The sequence below is a fragment of the Rattus rattus genome, chromosome 2 (genome assembly GCF_011064425.1).
Source record: "Rattus rattus isolate New Zealand chromosome 2, Rrattus_CSIRO_v1, whole genome shotgun sequence".
Classification (NCBI taxonomy): Eukaryota; Metazoa; Chordata; class Mammalia; order Rodentia; family Muridae; genus Rattus; species Rattus rattus.
The window spans coordinates 101337598-101355453 of NC_046155.1; the positions used below are offsets into that span (position 1 = coordinate 101337598).

The window sequence follows — 17856 nt, forward strand, 5'->3', positions numbered from 1 at the left end:
ACACAACGACCCTACAAAGAAAGAACTTCAGACCAATTTCCCTCAGGAATATAGATCCAAAAATACTCAATAAAAATCTTGCAAACTGAATCCAAGAGCACATCAAAATGACCATTCAATATGATCAAGTAGGTTTCACCCGAGGGATGCAGGGATTGTCCAGTATATGGAAATCCATCAACTTAATCCACTATATAAACAAACCGAAAGGAAAAAAACCCACATGATCATCTTATTAGATGCTGAGAAAGCATTTGACAGAATTTAACACCCCTTCATGATAAATGTCTTGGAAAGATAAGGAATTCAATGCCCGTACCTAAACCTAGTAAAAGCAATATACAGCAAACCGGTAGCCAACATCACACTAAATGGAGAGAAACTTGAAGCCATCCCCTAAAATCAGGGACTAGACAAGGCTAGCCAGAGCAATTAGACAACAAAATGAGGTCAAAGGGATACAAATTGGAAAGGCAGAAGTCAAAATAGCATTATTTACAGAAAATATGATAGTATACTTTAGTAACCCCAAAAATTCCACCAGAGAACTCCTAAATCTGATAAATCATTTCAGCAAAGTGGCTGGATATAACTTTTAAAATTTTTTTATTAGATATATATATCTTTACTTACATTTCAAACGTTATTCCTCTTCCAGGTTTCCTGTCCATAAGACCCCATTCCCTCCCTTCCCCCTCCCCCATATGGGTATTCCCCCTATACATCCCCCTTATTGCCCATCCCCCATATTCACCTGAACTGAGGGTTCAACCTTGGCAGGACCAAGGGCTTCTCCTTCCACTGGTGCCCCAACAAGGCTATTCTCTGCTACGTATGCAGTTGGAGCCCTGGGTCAGTCCATGTATAGACTTTTGGTAGTGGTTTAGTCCCTGGAAGCTCTGGTTGGTTGGCATTGTTGTTCTTATGGGTTGCAAGCTCCTTCAACTCTTTCAATAATACTTCCTCTAATTCCCCCCAAGGGGTCCCCCCCAGTGATTTGCAGTTAGCATTGACCTCTGCATTGAACATGCTCTGGATGTGTCTCTCAGGAGAGATCTATATCTGGTCCCTTTCAGCATGCATTTTCTAGCTTCATCAATCTTATCTAGTTTTGGCGGCTGTATATATATATGGGCCACATGTGGGTCAGGCTCTGAATGGCCATTCCTTGAGTTGCTGCTCTAAACTTTGCTTGGCTGGATATAAAATTAACTCAAACAAATCAGTAGCCTTCCTCTACTCAAAGATAAATATGCTGAAAAAGAAGTTAGGGAAGTGATATCCCTACAATAGTCACAAATACTATAAAATACCTTGAGGGTGATTCTAACCAAACAAGTGAAAGACTTGTATGACAAGAACTTTAAGTCTCTGATGAAAGAAATTGAAGATTTCAGAAGATGGAAAGATTTTCCATGCTCATGGATTAGTAAAATGGCACTCTTGCTGAAAGCAATCTGTAGATTCAATGCAGTCCCCATCAAAATTCCAACTCAATTCTTCATAGTTAGAAAGATCAATTTGGGGCTGGAGTGATGGCTCTGAGGGTAAGAGCATTGACTGCTTTTCCAGAGGTCCTGAGTTCAATTCCCAACAAACATATAGTGGCTCACAAACATCTATAATGGGATCCGATGCCCTCTTCTAGTGTTTCTGTAAACAGCTACAGTGTATTCACATAAATATAAATAAATCCTTAAAATAAAAGAAAGATTGATTTGAAAAATACATTTGGAATAACTAAAAATCCAGGATAGCAAAAACTTTTCACAATAATAAAAGAACTTCTGGGATAATCATCGTCATTTGTGATAAAAACTGCATGGTGTTGATACAGAGACAGGAAGGTAGATTCATGGAGTAGAATTAAGACTCAGAAATGAACCCACACACCTATGGTCACTTGATCATTGACAAAGGAGCTCAAACCATCCGATGGAAAAGAGACAGCATTTTCAACAAATGGTGCTGGTTCAACTGGAGGTCAGCATGTAGAAGAATGCAAGTTGACCCATTCTTATCTCCTTGTACAAAGCTCAAGTCTAAGTGGATCAAAGAGCTCCACATAAAACCAGATACAGAAACTAATAGAAGAAAAAGTTAGAAAGAGCCTTGAACACATAGGCAAAAGGGAAAATTTCCTGAACAGAACACCAATAGCTTATGCTCTAAGATCAAGAATCAACAAATGGTGCTCGCTTCGGCAGCACATATACTAAAATTGGAACGATACAGAGAAGATTAGCATGGCCCCTGTGCAAGGATGACACGCAAATTCGTGAAGCATTCCATATTTTTGGATAATAGGTATAGAAGAGAGTGAAGACTCCCAGCTCAAAGGACCAGTAAATATCTTCAACAAAATCATAGAAGAAAACTTCCTAACCTAAAAAAAGATACCCATAGGCATACAAGAAGCCTACAGAACTCCAAATAGATTGGACCAGAAAACACCTCCCGTCACATAATAGTCAAAACACCAAACACAAAATAAAGAAAAGAATATTAAAAAGCAGTAAGGAAAAAGGTCAAGTAACATATAAAGGCAGACCTATCAGAATCACACCAGACTTTTAGAGAAACTATGAAGGCCAGAAGATCCTGGACTGATGTCATAGAGACCCTAAGAGAACACAAATGCCAGACCAGGTTACTGTATCCTGCAAAACTCTCAATCAACATAGATGGAGAAACCAAGATATTCCATGACAAAACCAAATTTACACAATATCTTTCTACAAATCCAGCACTACAAAGGATAATAAATAGTAAAGCCCAACATAAGGAGGCAAGCTATACCCTAGAAGAAGCAAGAAACTAATCGTCTTGGCAACAAAACAAAGAGAAGAAAAGCACACAAACATAACCTCACATCCAAATATGAATACAACAGGAAGCAATAATCACTATTTCTTAATATCTCTCAACATCAATGGCCTCAACTCCCCAATAAAAAGACATAGATTAACAAACTGGATACGCAACAAGGACCCTGCATTCTGCTGCCTACAGGAAACACACCTCAGAGACAAAGACAGACACTACCTCAGAGTGAAAGGCTGGAAAACAACTTTCCAAGCAAATGGTCGGAAGAAGCAAGCTGGAGTAGCCATTCTAATATCAGATAAAATCAATTTTCAACTAAAAGTCATCAAAAAAGATAAGGAAAGACACTTCATATTCATCAAAGGAAAAATCCACCAAGATGAACTCTCAATCCTAAATATCTATGCCCCAAATACAAGGGCACCTACATACGTAAAAGAAACCTTACTAAAGCTCAAAACACACTTTACACCTCACACAATAATAGTAGGAGATTTCAACACCCCACTCTCATCAATGGACAGATCATGGAAACAGAAATTAAACAGAGACGTAGAAAGACTAAGAGAAGTCATGAGCCAAATGGACTTAACAGATATTTATAGAACATTCTATCCTAAAGCAAAAGGATATACCTTCTTCTCAGCTCCTCATGGTACTTTCTCCAAAATTGACCATATAATTGGTCAAAAAATGAGCCTCAACAGGTACAGAAAGATAGAAATAATCCCATGTGCTATCAGACCACCAATGCCTAAAACTGGTCTTCAATAACAATAAGGGAAGAATGCCCACATATACGTGGAAATTGAACAATGCTCTACTCAATGATAACCTGGTCAAGGAAGAAATAAAGAAAAGAAATTAAAGACTTTTTAGAATTTAATGAAAATGAAGATACAACATACCCAAACTTATGGGACACAATGAAAGCTGTGCTAAGAGGAAAACTCATAGCGCTGAGTGCCTGCAGAAAGAAACAGGAAAGAGCATATGTCAGCAGCTTGAAAGCACACCTAAAAGCTCTAGAACAAAAAGAAGCAAATACACCCAGGAGGAGTAGAAGGCAGGAAATAATCAAACTCAGAGCTGAAATCAACCAAGTAGAAACAAAAAGGACCATAGAAAGAATCAACAGAACCAAAAGTTGGTTCTTTGAGAAAATCAACAAGATAGATAAACCCTTAGCCAGACTAACGAGAGGACACAGAGAGTGTGTCAAAATTAACAAAATCAGAAATGAAAAGGGAGACATAACTACAGATTCAGAGGAAATTCAAAAAATCATCAGATCTTACTATAAAAGCCTATATTCAACAAAACTTGAAAATCTGCAGGAAATGGACAATTTCCTAGACAGATACCAGGTACCGAAGTTAAATCAGGAACAGATAAACCAGTTAAACAACCCCATAACTCCTAAGGAAATAGAAGAAGTCATTAAAGGTCTCCCAACCAAAAAGAGCCCAGGTCCAGACGGGTTTAGTGCAGAATTCTATCAGACCTTCATAGAAGACCTCGTACCAATATTATCCAAACTATTCCACAAAATTGAAACAGATGGAGCACTACCGAATTCCTTCTATGAAGCCACAATTACTCTTATACCTAAACCACACAAAGACCCAACAAAGAAAGAGAACTTCAGACCAATTTCCCTTATGAATATCGATGCAAAAATACTCAATAAAATTCTGGCAAACTGAATCCAAGAGCACATCAAAACAATCATTCACCATGATCAAGTAGGCTTCATCCCAGGCATGCAGGGATGGTTTAATATATGGAAAACCATCAACGTGATCCATTATATAAACAAACTGAAAGAACAAAACCACATGATCATTTCATTAGATGCTGAGAAAGCATTTGACAAAATTCAACACCCCTTCATGATAAAAGTCCTGGAAAGAATAGGAATTCAAGGCCCATACCTAAACATAGTAAAAGCCATATACAGCAAACCAGTTGCTAACATTAAACTAAATGGAAGAAACTTGAAGCAATCCCACTAAAATCAGGGACTAGACAAGGCTGCCCACTCTCTCCCTACTTATTCAATATAGTTCTTGAAGTTCTAGCCAGAGCAATCAGACAACAAAAAAAGGAGGTCAAGGGGATACAGATCGGAAAAGAAGAAGTCAAAATATCACTATTTGCAGATGATATGATAGTATATTTAAGTGATCCCAAAAGTTCCACCAGAGAACTACTAAAGCTGATAAACAACTTCAGCAAAGTGGCTGGGTATAAAATTAACTCAAATAAATCAGTAGCCTTCCTCTACACAAAAGAAAACAGGCCGAGAAAGAAATTAGGGAAATGACACCCTTCATAATAGATCCAAATAATATAAAGTACCTCGGGGTGACTTTAACCAAGCAAGGGAAAGATCTGTACAATAAGAACTTCAAGACTCTGAAGAAAGAAATTGAAGAAGATCTCAGAAGATGGAAAGATCTCCCATGCTCATGGATTGGCAGGATTAATATAGTAAAAATGGCCATTCTACCAAAAGCGATCTACAGATTCAATGCAATCCCCATCAAAATACCAATCCAATTCTTCAAAGAGTTAGACAGAACAATTTGCAAATTCATCTGGAATAACAAAAAACCCAGGATAGCTAAAACTATCCTCAACAATAAAAGGACTTCAGGGGGAATCACTATCCCAGATCTCAAGCAGTATTACAGAGCAATAGTGATAAAAACTGCATGGTATTGGTACAGAGACAGACAGATAGACCAATGGAACAGAATTGAAGACCCAGAAATGAACCCACACACCTATGGGCACTTGATTTTTGACAAAGGAGCCAAAACCATCCAATGGAAAAAGATAGCATTTTCAGCAAATGGTGCTGGTTCAACTGGAGGTCAACATGTAGAAGAATGCAGATCGATCCATGCTTATCACCCTGTACAAAGCTTAAGTCCAAGTGGATCAAGGACCTCACATCAAACCAGATACACTCAAACTAATAGAAGAAAAACTAGGGAAGCATTTGGAACACATGGGCACTGGAAAAAATTTCCTGAACAAAACACCAATGGCTTATGCTCTAAGATCAAGAATGGACAAATGGGATCTCGTAAAACTACAAAGCTTCTGTAAGGCAAAGGACACGGTGGTTAGGACAAAACGGCAACCAACAGATTGGGAAAAGATCTTTACCAATCCTACAACAGATAGAGGGCTTATATCCAAAATATACAAAGAACTGAAGAAGTTAGACAGCAGGGAGGCAAATAACCCTATTAAAAAATGGGGTTCAGAGCTAAACAGAGAATTCACAGCTGAGGAATGCCGAATGGCTGAGAAACACCTAAAGAAATGTTCAACATCATTAGTCATAAGGGAAATGCAAATCAAAACAACCCTGAGATTTCACCTCACACCAGTGAGAATGGCTAAGATCAAAAACTCAGGTGACAGCAAATGCTGGCGAGGATGTGGAGAAAGGGGAACACTCCTCCATTGTTGGTGGGGTTGCAGATTGCTACAACCATTCTGGAAATCAGTCTGGAGGTTTCTCAGAAAATTGGACATTGAACTGCCTGAGGATCCAGCTATATATACCTCTCCTGGGCATATACCCAAAAGATGCCCCAACATATAAAAAAGACACGTGCTCCACTATGTTCATTGCAGCCTTATTTATAATAGCCAGAAGCTGGAAAGAACCCAGATGCCCTTCAACAGAGGAATGGATACAGAAAATGTGGTACATCTACACAATGGAATATTACTCAGCTATCAAAAACAATGACTTTGTGAAATTCGTAGGCAAATGATTGGAACTGGAAACTATCATCCTGAGTGAGCTAACCCAATCACAGAAAGACATACATGGTATGTACTCATTGATAAGTGGCTATTAGCCCAAATGCTTGAATTACCCTAGATGCCTAGAACAAATGAAACTCAAGACGGATGATCAAAATGTGAATGCAGATCGCTCCTGAGAGACACAGCCAGAATACAGTAAATACAGAGGCGTATGCCAGCAGGAAACCACTGAACTGAGAACAGGACCCCTGTTGAAGGAATCAGAGAAAGAACTGGAAGAGCTTGAAGGAGCTCGAGACCCCATATGTACAGCAATGCCAACCAACCAGAGCTTCCAGGGGACTAAGCCACTACCCAAAGACTATACATGGACTGACCCTGGACTCTGACCTCATGGGTTGCAATGAATATCCTAGTAAGAGCACCAGTGGAAGGGGGAAGCCCTGGGTCCTGCTATGACTGAACCCCTAGTGAACTAGACTGTTGGGGAGAGGGCAGCAATGGGGGAGGGGTTGGGAGGGGAACACCCATAAGGAAGGGGAGGGGGAGGGGATGTTTGCCCGGAAACCGGGAAAGGGAATAAACCTCGAAATGTACATAAGAAATACTCAAGTTAATAAAAAAAAAAAAAAAGAATCAACAAATGGACCTCATAAAATAGGAAAGCTTCTGTAAGACAAAGGACACTGTTAGTAGGACAAAATGGCAAACAACAGATTGGGAAAAGATCTTTACCAATTCTACATCTGATAGAGGGCTAATATCCAATATATACAAAGAACTCAAGAAGTTAGACTCCAGAGAACCAAATAACCCTATTAAAAATGGGATACAGAGCTAAACAAAGAATTCACAACTGAGGAATATCAAATGGCTGAGAAGCACCTAAAGAAATGTTCAACATCTTTAGTTATAAGGGAAATACAAATCAAAACAACCCTGAGATTCCACTTTACACCAGTCAGAATGGCTAAGATCAAAACCACAGGTGACAGCAGATATTAGTGTGGATGTGGAGAAAGAGTAACACTCTATTGTTGGTGGAATTGCAAGCTAGCAGAACCACTGTGCCAATCAGTCTGGTGTTTCCTCAGAATATTGGACATAGTACTACTTGAGTACCTAGCTGTACTTCTCCTGGGCATATACCCAAAAGTTGCTCCAAAGTATAGTAAGTACACACGCTCTGCTGTGTTCATAGTGGCCTTATTTATAACAGCCAGATGTCCTTCAACAGAGAAATGGATATAGAAAATGTGATACATTTACATAATGGAATACTACTCAGCTATTAAAACAATGACTACATGAAATTCTCAGGAAAATGAATTCCTCCTGAGTGAGGTTACTCAGGCAGAAAATAACACACATGGTTTGTACTGATAAGTGGATATTAGTTCAAATGCTCAGATTACCCAAGTAACAATTCACAGACCATATGAAGCTCAATTAAAGGAAGACCAAAATGTGATGGTTCAGTTCTTCTTAAAATGGGGAAGAAAATACTCAAGGGAGGAAATACAGTGACAAAGAGTAGAGCAGGGACTTAATGAAAGGACATCCAGAGACTGCTCCACCTGGGAATACATCCTGTATGCAGCCACCAACCTCAGTCACTATTGCTAATGCCATGAAGTGCTTGCTGACAGGAGCCTGATATGGATATCTCCTGAAAGGCTCTGCCAGAGACTTACTAGTACACATGAGGATGCTTGCAGTTAACTATAGAACTGAGCACAGGGACCTCAATGGAAGAGTTAGAGAAAGGAAAGAAGGAGCTGAATGGGTTTTCAACCCCATAGGAAGAAAAACAATATCAACCAACCAGATCCCCCAAAGCTCCTGGGGACGAAACCACCAACCAAAGAATACACATGGCTCCTGCCGCATATATAGCCAAGGATGGCATTGTCTGGCATCAATAGGAGAAGAAGTCCTTGGTCTCCTTTCCTCAGTATAGGGGATTGCCAGTGTGTTGAGGTGGAAGTGGGAACATCTTCATAGAAGTTGGGGAGGGCAGGAGAAGGGATGGGAAAGGGGGGAAAGAGGATAACAATTGAAATGTAAATACATAACATATCTAAAAAATACAATAAGCCCCCAAAATATTGGACACATATATGTATAAACAAAAGACCCATGATGTAAAACACTCAGACAAAGCATTATGAGGTAAAAATCTCCAAAACTATGACTGCATTAATTTTGTGTTTGCCATCTACATCAGGAAAATTTTCCCTCCCTTTGGTGTGCTTAGTGTAACAATTTTCTCTAGTGGAGGAAGTGATTTTTCCTCTGCTAGCCGTTGTCAATTGGAGATAGCTTCTAGGTGAGAGATAAGTTCTACTGATTGCTTCTGTCCTCATAACTGGGATCCCACCTGGCCTGGACTTGTGCAGGCCATGTGCATGCTGCCACAGGCTCTGTGAGGTCTCATGTGCATCAGTCCTGTTAAATCTGGAAAACTGTGTCTTTCACGTCATCTATCTCCTCTTGATCTTACAAACGTTCTGTCTCATCTTCTTTATAGTTCTTCATTGTGGCCTCATTAAAATTAGAGATTCTCAACAGAGCAATCTCTAATAACCAAGAAGCACTTAAAGAAATGTTCGGTGTCCTTAGTCATCGTGGAAATGCAAATCAAACTGACTCTGACATTCAGTCTTACACCTGCCAAAATGGCTAAGATAAAAACTCAAGTGATGTCACATGCTGGCAAGGATGTGGAGCGAGGGGAACAGTCCTCCATTGTTGATGGCAGTGCAAACTAAACAACCAGTTTGGAAATAAATCTGGTGGTTTTTTAGAAAATTAGGAATAGTTCTACCTCTAGATCCAGCTATACTACCCCTGGGCATATACTCAAAAGACGCTCCACTGTATCACAAGGACATGTGCTCCACTATGTCCATAGCAGTTTTATTTGTAATAGCCAGAAACTCAAAACAACCTTGATGGCCTTAACTGAAGAATAGATAAAGAAAATGTGGTACATTTATACAACGAGTTATTACTCAGCTAGTAAAATCAATGATACCATGAAATTTGAAGGTAAATGTATGGAGCTAGAAAACATCATTCTGAGTGAAGTAACCCAGACAGAAAGGCAAACATGCTATGTACTTACTTAGAAGTGGATGTTAGCCATAACATATAGGATAACCATGCTATAAGCCACAGACCCAAAGAAGCTAAGTAACAAGGAGGGACTGTGGGAGGACTCTTGAGTCTCAGTGAGAAGGGGAAATAAATTAGACATTAGAGGTGATTGGAGGGAAGGAAAAACAGTAGGGTTCAGGTCTAGGGAGGATGGACGGAGAGAAAACTGGAATCAGGGGATGGGGCATCTCTGGGACCAGCTAAAAATCTAGGTCAATGGGAACTCCCAGGAATCTATGAGGGTTGCCCTGGCTAAGACTACTAGCAATAGGGGATATGGAACCTGAAATGGCTACTCCAGTAACCAAGCAAGGCTTCTGACTGAAGGAAGGGGACACCAAGCCAGCCACAAACTTTTTTTTTTTTTTGGTATCTTTTTTTTTTTTTTTTTTTTTTTATTATTAACTTGAATATTTCTTATATACATTTCGAGTGTTATTCCCTTTCCCGGTTTCCGGGCAAACATCCCCCTCCCCCTCCCCTTCCTTATGGGTGTTCCCCTCCCCACCCTCCCCCTATTGCCGCCCTCCCCCCAACTGTCTAGTTCACTGGGGTTCAGTCTTAGAAGGACCCAGGGCTTCCCTTCCACTGGTGCTCTTACTAGGATATTCATTGCTACCTATGAGGTCAGAGTCAGGGTCAGTCCATGTATAGTCTTTGGTAGTGGCTTGGTCCTGGAAGCTCTGGTTGCTTGGCATTGTTGTACATATGGGGTCTCAAGCCCCTTCAAGCTCTTCCAGTTCTTTCTCTGATTCCTTCAACAGGGGTCCTATTCTCAGTTCAGTGGTTTGCTACTGACATTCGCCTCTGTATTTGCTGTATTCTGGCTGTGTCTCTCAGGAGCGATCTACACTTCTGCACTTCTTTGCTTCATCCATCTTGTCTAATTGGGTGGCTGTATATATATGGGCCACATGTGGGGCAGGCTCTGAATGGGTGTCCCTTCAGTCTCTGTTTAATCTTTGCCTCTCTCTTCCCTGCCAAGGGTATTCTTGTTCCCCTTTTAAAGAAGGAGTGAAGCATTCACATTTTGATCATCCGTCTTGAGTTTCATTTGTTCTAGGCATCTAGGGTAATTCAGGCATTTGGGCTAATAGCCACTTATCAATGAGTGCATACCATGTATGTCTTTCTGTGATTAGGTTAGCTCACTCAGGATGATATTTTCCAGTTCAACCATTTGCCCTACAATTTCATAAAGTCGTTGTTTTTTTATAGCTGAGTAATATTCCATTGTGTAGATGTACCACATTTTCTGTATCCATTCCTCTGTTGAAGGGCATCTGGGTTCTTTCCAGCTTCTGGCTATTATAAATAAGGCTGCGATGAACATAGTGGAGCACGTGTCTTTTCATATGTTGGGGCTCTTTAGACTTTGGAGGTTTAGAAAATTTTTCATACTTTGCTGGATTCTTTGTTTCATTTATTAGCAATTTTCTGAGGAACCTCAGATATTCATATTAGATAGAATTAGATAAAGTATTCATATTAGATAGAATTCTGCATTTATGCCTAAACTGAGCTAGTTCACATACATACTAACCTCATTCACCATATACATACCAACACACTTCACAATCTTGAAACTTTATCTCTTGACTAATGAAGCTGCACATTGGTCTCTACCTCCAGGCCTTGATGCCCACCATTCTGATCTTTTACTGTTGTAAGATCAAATATGTATTTAGTATTTTTTCTGCTCCCAGCTGGTTTAGTGTAGCATAAATTCTCAGAGTTCAGACAAGTTATGACAAATGACAATACCTCTTGCTTTTAAACATCTAATATTTTACTACATGCTGATCATGTCATTTTTATCCATTCATCTGCTAATTGGTCCTTCAATTGCCTCTCTATTTTATCTACTGTAATAATGATTCAGGAGACGTGAGCATGCAGAGTTCTTCAAGAGGACAAATTTGAACATCGGAAGTCATCTATAACTAGAATAATCTGTGCTCTCAAAGAATCCCTTTTACTATGGGATCTGTTGATAGGCTATTTGTCCACCGGTGAACTGAGTTAATCCAAGCCAGATTAGAATATATTAAAGGCAGGTTACTTGGGAAGCTGAGGTACCTACTTAACATATCAAATCGGGCCTGGCCAGTCAGGTCTGTCCTCAGTAAGCCCATATGAAAGAGCCAAATTAATATTGGAAAGGAGAAAAAGAAGTTATATTAAGTGTGGCTACTTTAGAAGAGGAACAAAGATTCATAAAATTGTGCTGTCCTTTGTCTGGTTCCCTAAGTGAGATCAAGGTTTAAATAGAGAACCAAGGATATGCACATATGAGTAGTCCAGGTCAAGGTGGGGTCCTGTCCATCATTCTTCTATCATGATCTGGGTTATAGTGTCACACTTTAAGGTGGTCGGAAAAGTAATTACAACTGTTTGAAACCTTTTAAGGAGACTAGCTCTTCCTCTGGCTAAAGTTGTTTTCCTTCTCCCAATGTGAGATCCTGGAGAAATTCGCATTTCTTTGGAATCATAGTTTCAACAGTTTGATAGTCAAATTCTTTCCTGCTAGGCCAATTGCAGAGAAAGAGGAAAAATAAAATGAGGGATGAGGAGGATGGGGTTTGAAGAGATCTGGTTAGCTGGTTTTAAGTATCAAACATTCTAAGCCTCTGGTCCTATTGGCTGCCTCAATATTAATATATCAAATCATATTTAAATGATTAAAAGAACTTGGAATTCAGCTTCTCATATTCATGAGTTTCCAGTAAGGTAATGAATATCTAACATGTAGCATGAGAAGGGCCACTTGTTTATGTGTTTAATTTTATGCACATAAAAACCTATGTAAGCTTTCAAACTATAAGTCAAATAAAGAGCCATGCAGGGTATTTGTATCATGTAATGGGGAACTATGGGTGACTCATTTGATTCTCTTTTGACTTTGTCTCTTTGGCCAGTAAGAGTGTGACTAGGATTTGTAAGAACAAGAAGAACATGTTATTAACTGTGTTTTCTCCTTCTCCCTAGAGTGTGGAATATGTCCTGAGAAGGTATGTCTGCACTGAGAGGGCAGGATAGCCCTATTGTGTAGTGAGAATTATTTAATATTCAACTAGAATAAATATTTCTGGGGTTTTGAAAAATTTACACTTAATGCTATTCTGAAGTTCTAGTAAGAGGAACAAGAGGGAAGACAAAGGCAGGGTCTGAGCATTTTGTAACTATTGAGAAGAGATTAGGTTCTCTTTTAGGGGACTAGGTTATAGAGAGCTATTGAGCTAGATCAGTAGGGAGATGAAGCAAATGGGCCTACAGGTGCTCTTGGACTCCTAGTGGATACATCATTCTCTCCACGCTGTGTGTTTGTAGCTAGCTCTGGATCTGCCGATAACAAGTGCAAATAGGTAATGTATGTTCTCTGTGTCTGCAATATTCACAAAGTTATATAGTGGGAAAATTTTCTGAGAATTCTGTGTACTTCTCCTGGGGATAGAGGAGAGTCAGCTTTCCTTTGTGGTTGCATTTAGAGTTTTAAAAAGGAGACTTGACTCTGTGGGTACAATATTTTGGCAGTGGTGAAACAACAGCTGCAGTGGACCACATAGTTCACAGGGCTGTGGAAAGCCTCCCCCCTTGTATGTAAAGTGTCCCATCCCAGCTGTCAGCATCAAGCTCCCTTCGAACATATGGAGCTTAAGTCAGCCTAAGTGTGGTTCTCCTGTTTCCTTTTCCAAATTTTGTCATCTTAACAAGACAACTTGAAGAAGTAGATGCTGGCTGGCAGTGTGCTCATTGACAAACGTGTTTGAAAGCTTGGCTTTCTTCAGATGGCTCTTTGACTATTACACCAGATTCTTGAAAACCCTCCTTCCTGCCTGCCTGCCTGCCTGCCTGCCTTCCTTCCTTCCTTCCTTCCTTCCTTCCTTCCTTCATTTCTTTCTTTCTTTTTCCCATGTTTCTATTGACTCATTTATGGGTCTTTTTTTTTCTGTTTTGATTTTTCAGACAGGTTTCCTCTTTGGAGCTCTGGCTTTCCTGGAACTCACCGTGTAGAACAGGTTGCTTTTGAAATCAGAAATCTTCCTGCCTCTGTCTTCTAAATACATGTATCATCATTCCCAGCCCACACATAATTTTTCTACTACTTTAGTTTGATTTTTTGAAATGCACTGATTCTCATATAAAAGAGTTCTAGGAAAGGAGGAGGCAAAGTGGAAGAAACACATTGTATGAGTGTGAAGTTAAGGCCCTCTGCTTGTTTGAATAAGACAGCCAGTAAGTGGGCAAGGTCATAAGTATGCCACTGTACAATTAATAGTCTACCTTCTCTCTTCCTTCTCAGAATTCTCAGGAGAGTTCAAGGACATCTATTTGTAGAATGACAGGGAATCAGTGGTAGTCAAATGTCAAAGGTTTGAGACATGGAGGTCAATTTTTTATCCCTAGGAGTCAGACCTTGAAACTGGAACTGCCAAATATTATCCTAGAAAGAAGAAGAAAGTTCCAAGCTCCAGATTTGAAAGGCATGCTGCAAGCATTTGAAGGTGAGGGCAGCTAAATTCTGTGATTCGATGTGTGATGCTAGTTGTGACTAAGCTGCATATGGAAGAGAACAAGGATTCTGAATGTGGGGAGAGGGACTCAGGAGAACAGATAGTGTGTCCCTGTGATGTCATAGTAGATGATGGGAAATCATCATTCATCTCATTCTATTTTCCAAACCTTCCCCTTATCTGAAGAAGAGATGGGTTTTAATGGTTGATTCCTTTGCTTGTACTTACTACTTGGAACTTTGATCATTTCAGGGCTCATGGATGTCCAGCAATACTGGGGTAAGGAGAAACCACAGCACCATAAGCCCCTTTCCTCTCAATATCTTCCAGAGTGTATTTCTCTGTTAAGTCTCATGTTTCATATAGCTACTCCCACTATGCACAGCAATCTGCCTCTCCTTGACTTTAAACAAGGCTTCTCCACATTTCCTTTCTCCTTCTTATGTTTTTGTTGCTTAAACTACAAATAAGGCTCTACCGCCTGTTTCATCTGACTCAAAATGTATATGTCTCATTTTTCTGCAGTTCATGTAACTCCATGTCAATATAACAAGGAAATCGTTTCCATTAACAAAAATAAAGGACAAATACAATGTGCAAGTCACTATAGGAGGAATCGTCAAGTTTCTGAGACTTTCCATTTGGGCGTCGTGGGATATCCAGCTATTCACTCAGGGAAGCACTACTGGGAAGTAGACGTGTCTACATGTGATGCCTGGCTCCTTGGATTAAGTGATGGAAAATGTGCTCAACCCCATTTAATGGGTGAAATGGGCTTCAAAATGAAACTTAATTCTAATTTTAACCAAATTGAAATGTATCAGCCTAAATGTGGCTACTGGGTTATAGGGATGAAGGATAGGTCTGTATACAATGCCTTTGATGAGTGCTCTATCACCCATAATCCCAGTGTCTTGGTTCTCTCTCTGCCTCATCCTCCCAGTCGTGTTGGAGTTTTCGTGGACCGGGAAGCTTGCACTCTCTCATTTTATGATGTTTCTAACTCAGGAGCTCTCATCTATAGGTTCTATTACCCTTCCTTCCCTCGTAAAGTCTATCCATATTTTAATCCTTTGGAATGTTTGAAGCCAATGACAGTATGTGGACCACCCTCTTAAGCTCTCACCTACATCTACGCAGTGCCCCCATGTGTGGTGTATCCCATGTTCCAGAGCTTCCCTGCATCATTTTAATTTTTTTGTCTTGGGTTCTTTATTTTAATGACCTTCACGTATAACTACAAACCAGCATGGATTAATTCCCTTGATCCAGCTGCTTCTCTACTCACAAGATGATTACTGCCATTTGTCATTTCCCATATTCCCAAAGAAAATGATTATTTCCTCACTAAGTGAAATCGAGCCTCTGCTAAGACCATCTCTGTAGCATCACAGTCAAAAGAATGACTCATAGCCAACAATGTCTTAGAGAACTTGAGAGAGGCCCCAGAAAAAAAAAAAAAAAAAACGAGGACCTTTTACCTCAAGTACATTTTGTTCCCTGGATTGGCTTGGATGTGATTTTGTACCTCCTGCAACAAACATTTGCATTCAACTTACTCGATGTGTTTTCTCTTGTTGGATGTCAGAACATAGCTACAGAATCCATCCTTGTGAAAGGATATGCTAAGTGCTGGCCTCAATGCACACTGATTCTAGACATGGGCTGTGCTTTGGTTTCCCAGATATAATCTATAGTATAGTGCAGACAATCGTGTTTAAATTCATCTGTCCTGAGAAAGTTGTGTGAAAGGGTTGCTCTGTTAATATTTACTATATGCTTACTGGCATTTATTTACATGTTTTTATGATTCTCTTTCTCCAAACTCAAAGAACCTTCCTTAAATTGTTGCTTTCCATTGTACATTCATGTCTAAAAGCACAGTGAAACTGAGGTAAAGATGTCTGCTGAAGTCCCTCTATCCTAGACTGTCTTTAAACACCAGGTCTTACAGACAGAACTATCTCGGTCCACAAAGGTAGATACACCTTACTTTTTGTGGTGCCAGAGATACAAGCCAGGGCTTCATGTATGCTTATGAGTTGCTCTACCACTGAGTTGCTTACCTGAGCTCTATAAGTTCTCCACAAACATATTATTTTTGTCACTGACAATAGATGAAAGTTCTTTTCCAGCTTGTCTAGCAGTTTAGAAAATTATATATAGGAGTCTCTGGCTAAGGAATGGACCCTTAGCAGGAGATCAGTTTAACCACAATGCTTGTGTTTCATCAAAGAGTTAAGAAGGAAATCTCTCAAATGATACTCAGTAAGACCATGTGTTTAGAGTATCCAGGTTCTAATCCAAGCCTTCTCACATTGCAATGCAACCCTGAATAACATCCTCTTGAGCTTGCATTTGCTAGTTTTCTTTTTCTTTTGTTTCATTTTTCTGTTTTTGTTTTTCAGTTTTGGTATAAATAGTGTGCCTATATTGCAGGTCATTGCAGGTCTTAAATTTGAAATCTTTAGAAGACTCTGAGGGTCAAAGTCCTTTCATCTATGAGAAATGAACTGAGTTCATTTACTCAGACCCTCCTGGCTGAAGGAGGCAAACAGCTCCGATAGATTTTCCTCTCAGCACACAAATATGTTACAGAACACAAAGGATGAAGCACATGCAAAATGAAAGGGGATTAGGTAATTTTTAGTAAGAGAAGTTCAATACTCATACTGCAACCCCTGCACATTCAGTGGGTGGTGTTTGTGCTGATTACTGAGAAGATGTACTGTACTGATGTTCTATGCACAGTGTGTGATGGGGAAACTAAGTTACAGCTCTTCTTGTGTCTTGGTGTTAGATCCTGGGAATTGCCACCAAGATTACTCTAATATGTTGTGGATATCTATTTTTGGTTGGTTTTACACTTATTTTTTGAGAGGATATTTGTTTTGCTGTATTCGTTATTAAATAAGTTAAATTCTATGATTTTCCATTTTATAATGAATGATAATGATGACAATGATACACATCACTGTGCCTTCTGTTATGTTGTGAGATGTAAACAATAGATTTTTTTCTAGGAACTCATATTGCTTCCAGCATGTAAGAATTATCGAATATGGTGTCTATTTTTCCTCCCGTTTGATGTGACCATAATAAAGTATCATTGGAATGACAAACAGATGTTGCTGTGATGGTTTTGATACAATCCCAGCACTCAGGAGGCAAAGACAGGTAGATTTCTGTGCATCTGAGGTCGGGCTCAGTATGCAGGATGACTTTGCTTTGGTTTGGTTTGCTTTGCTTTGCTTTTATGTTGAGGTTTACAACACATAGCAATAGACCAAAACCCAACACTTTTAAAGCAGAATGTGCTAGGTTTTAGATAAGCAAGGATGTTCCAGAGACAGTTGTAGGAAAGGTTTGCTTTGTTAATATTTAGTATGTTCTTACTGGTATTTATTTACATGACTTTCTGATTTAGTTTTTCTTTTTTTTTTTCTCCATGTTTATTAAATTGGGTGTTTCTTATTTACATTTCAATTGTTATTCCCTTTCCATGTTTCCAGGTCGCATCCCCCTAACCCTTACCCCTTCCCTCCTTATGGGTGTTCCCCTCCCC

General features: G+C 39.6%; 1 protein-coding gene and 1 non-coding gene across 2 annotated transcripts; both read left to right on the forward strand.

Annotated features, from left to right (window-relative positions):
- Positions 1-2191: 2191 nt before the first annotated feature.
- Positions 2192-2298, forward strand: LOC116894836. The gene has a single exon (XR_004387051.1). It is a non-coding gene; the product is annotated as a U6 spliceosomal RNA (small nuclear RNA).
- Positions 2299-9656: 7358 nt separating this feature from the next.
- Positions 9657-17417, forward strand: LOC116893157 (tripartite motif-containing protein 30A-like). The gene is made up of 4 exons (XM_032895074.1): positions 9657-9669; positions 14151-14282; positions 14544-14570; positions 14817-17417. Exons 1-4 carry the CDS (start codon positions 9657-9659, stop codon positions 15407-15409), a joined length of 765 nt encoding a protein of 254 aa, XP_032750965.1. The 3' UTR covers positions 15410-17417.
- The last annotated feature ends 439 nt before the right edge of the window (positions 17418-17856 follow it).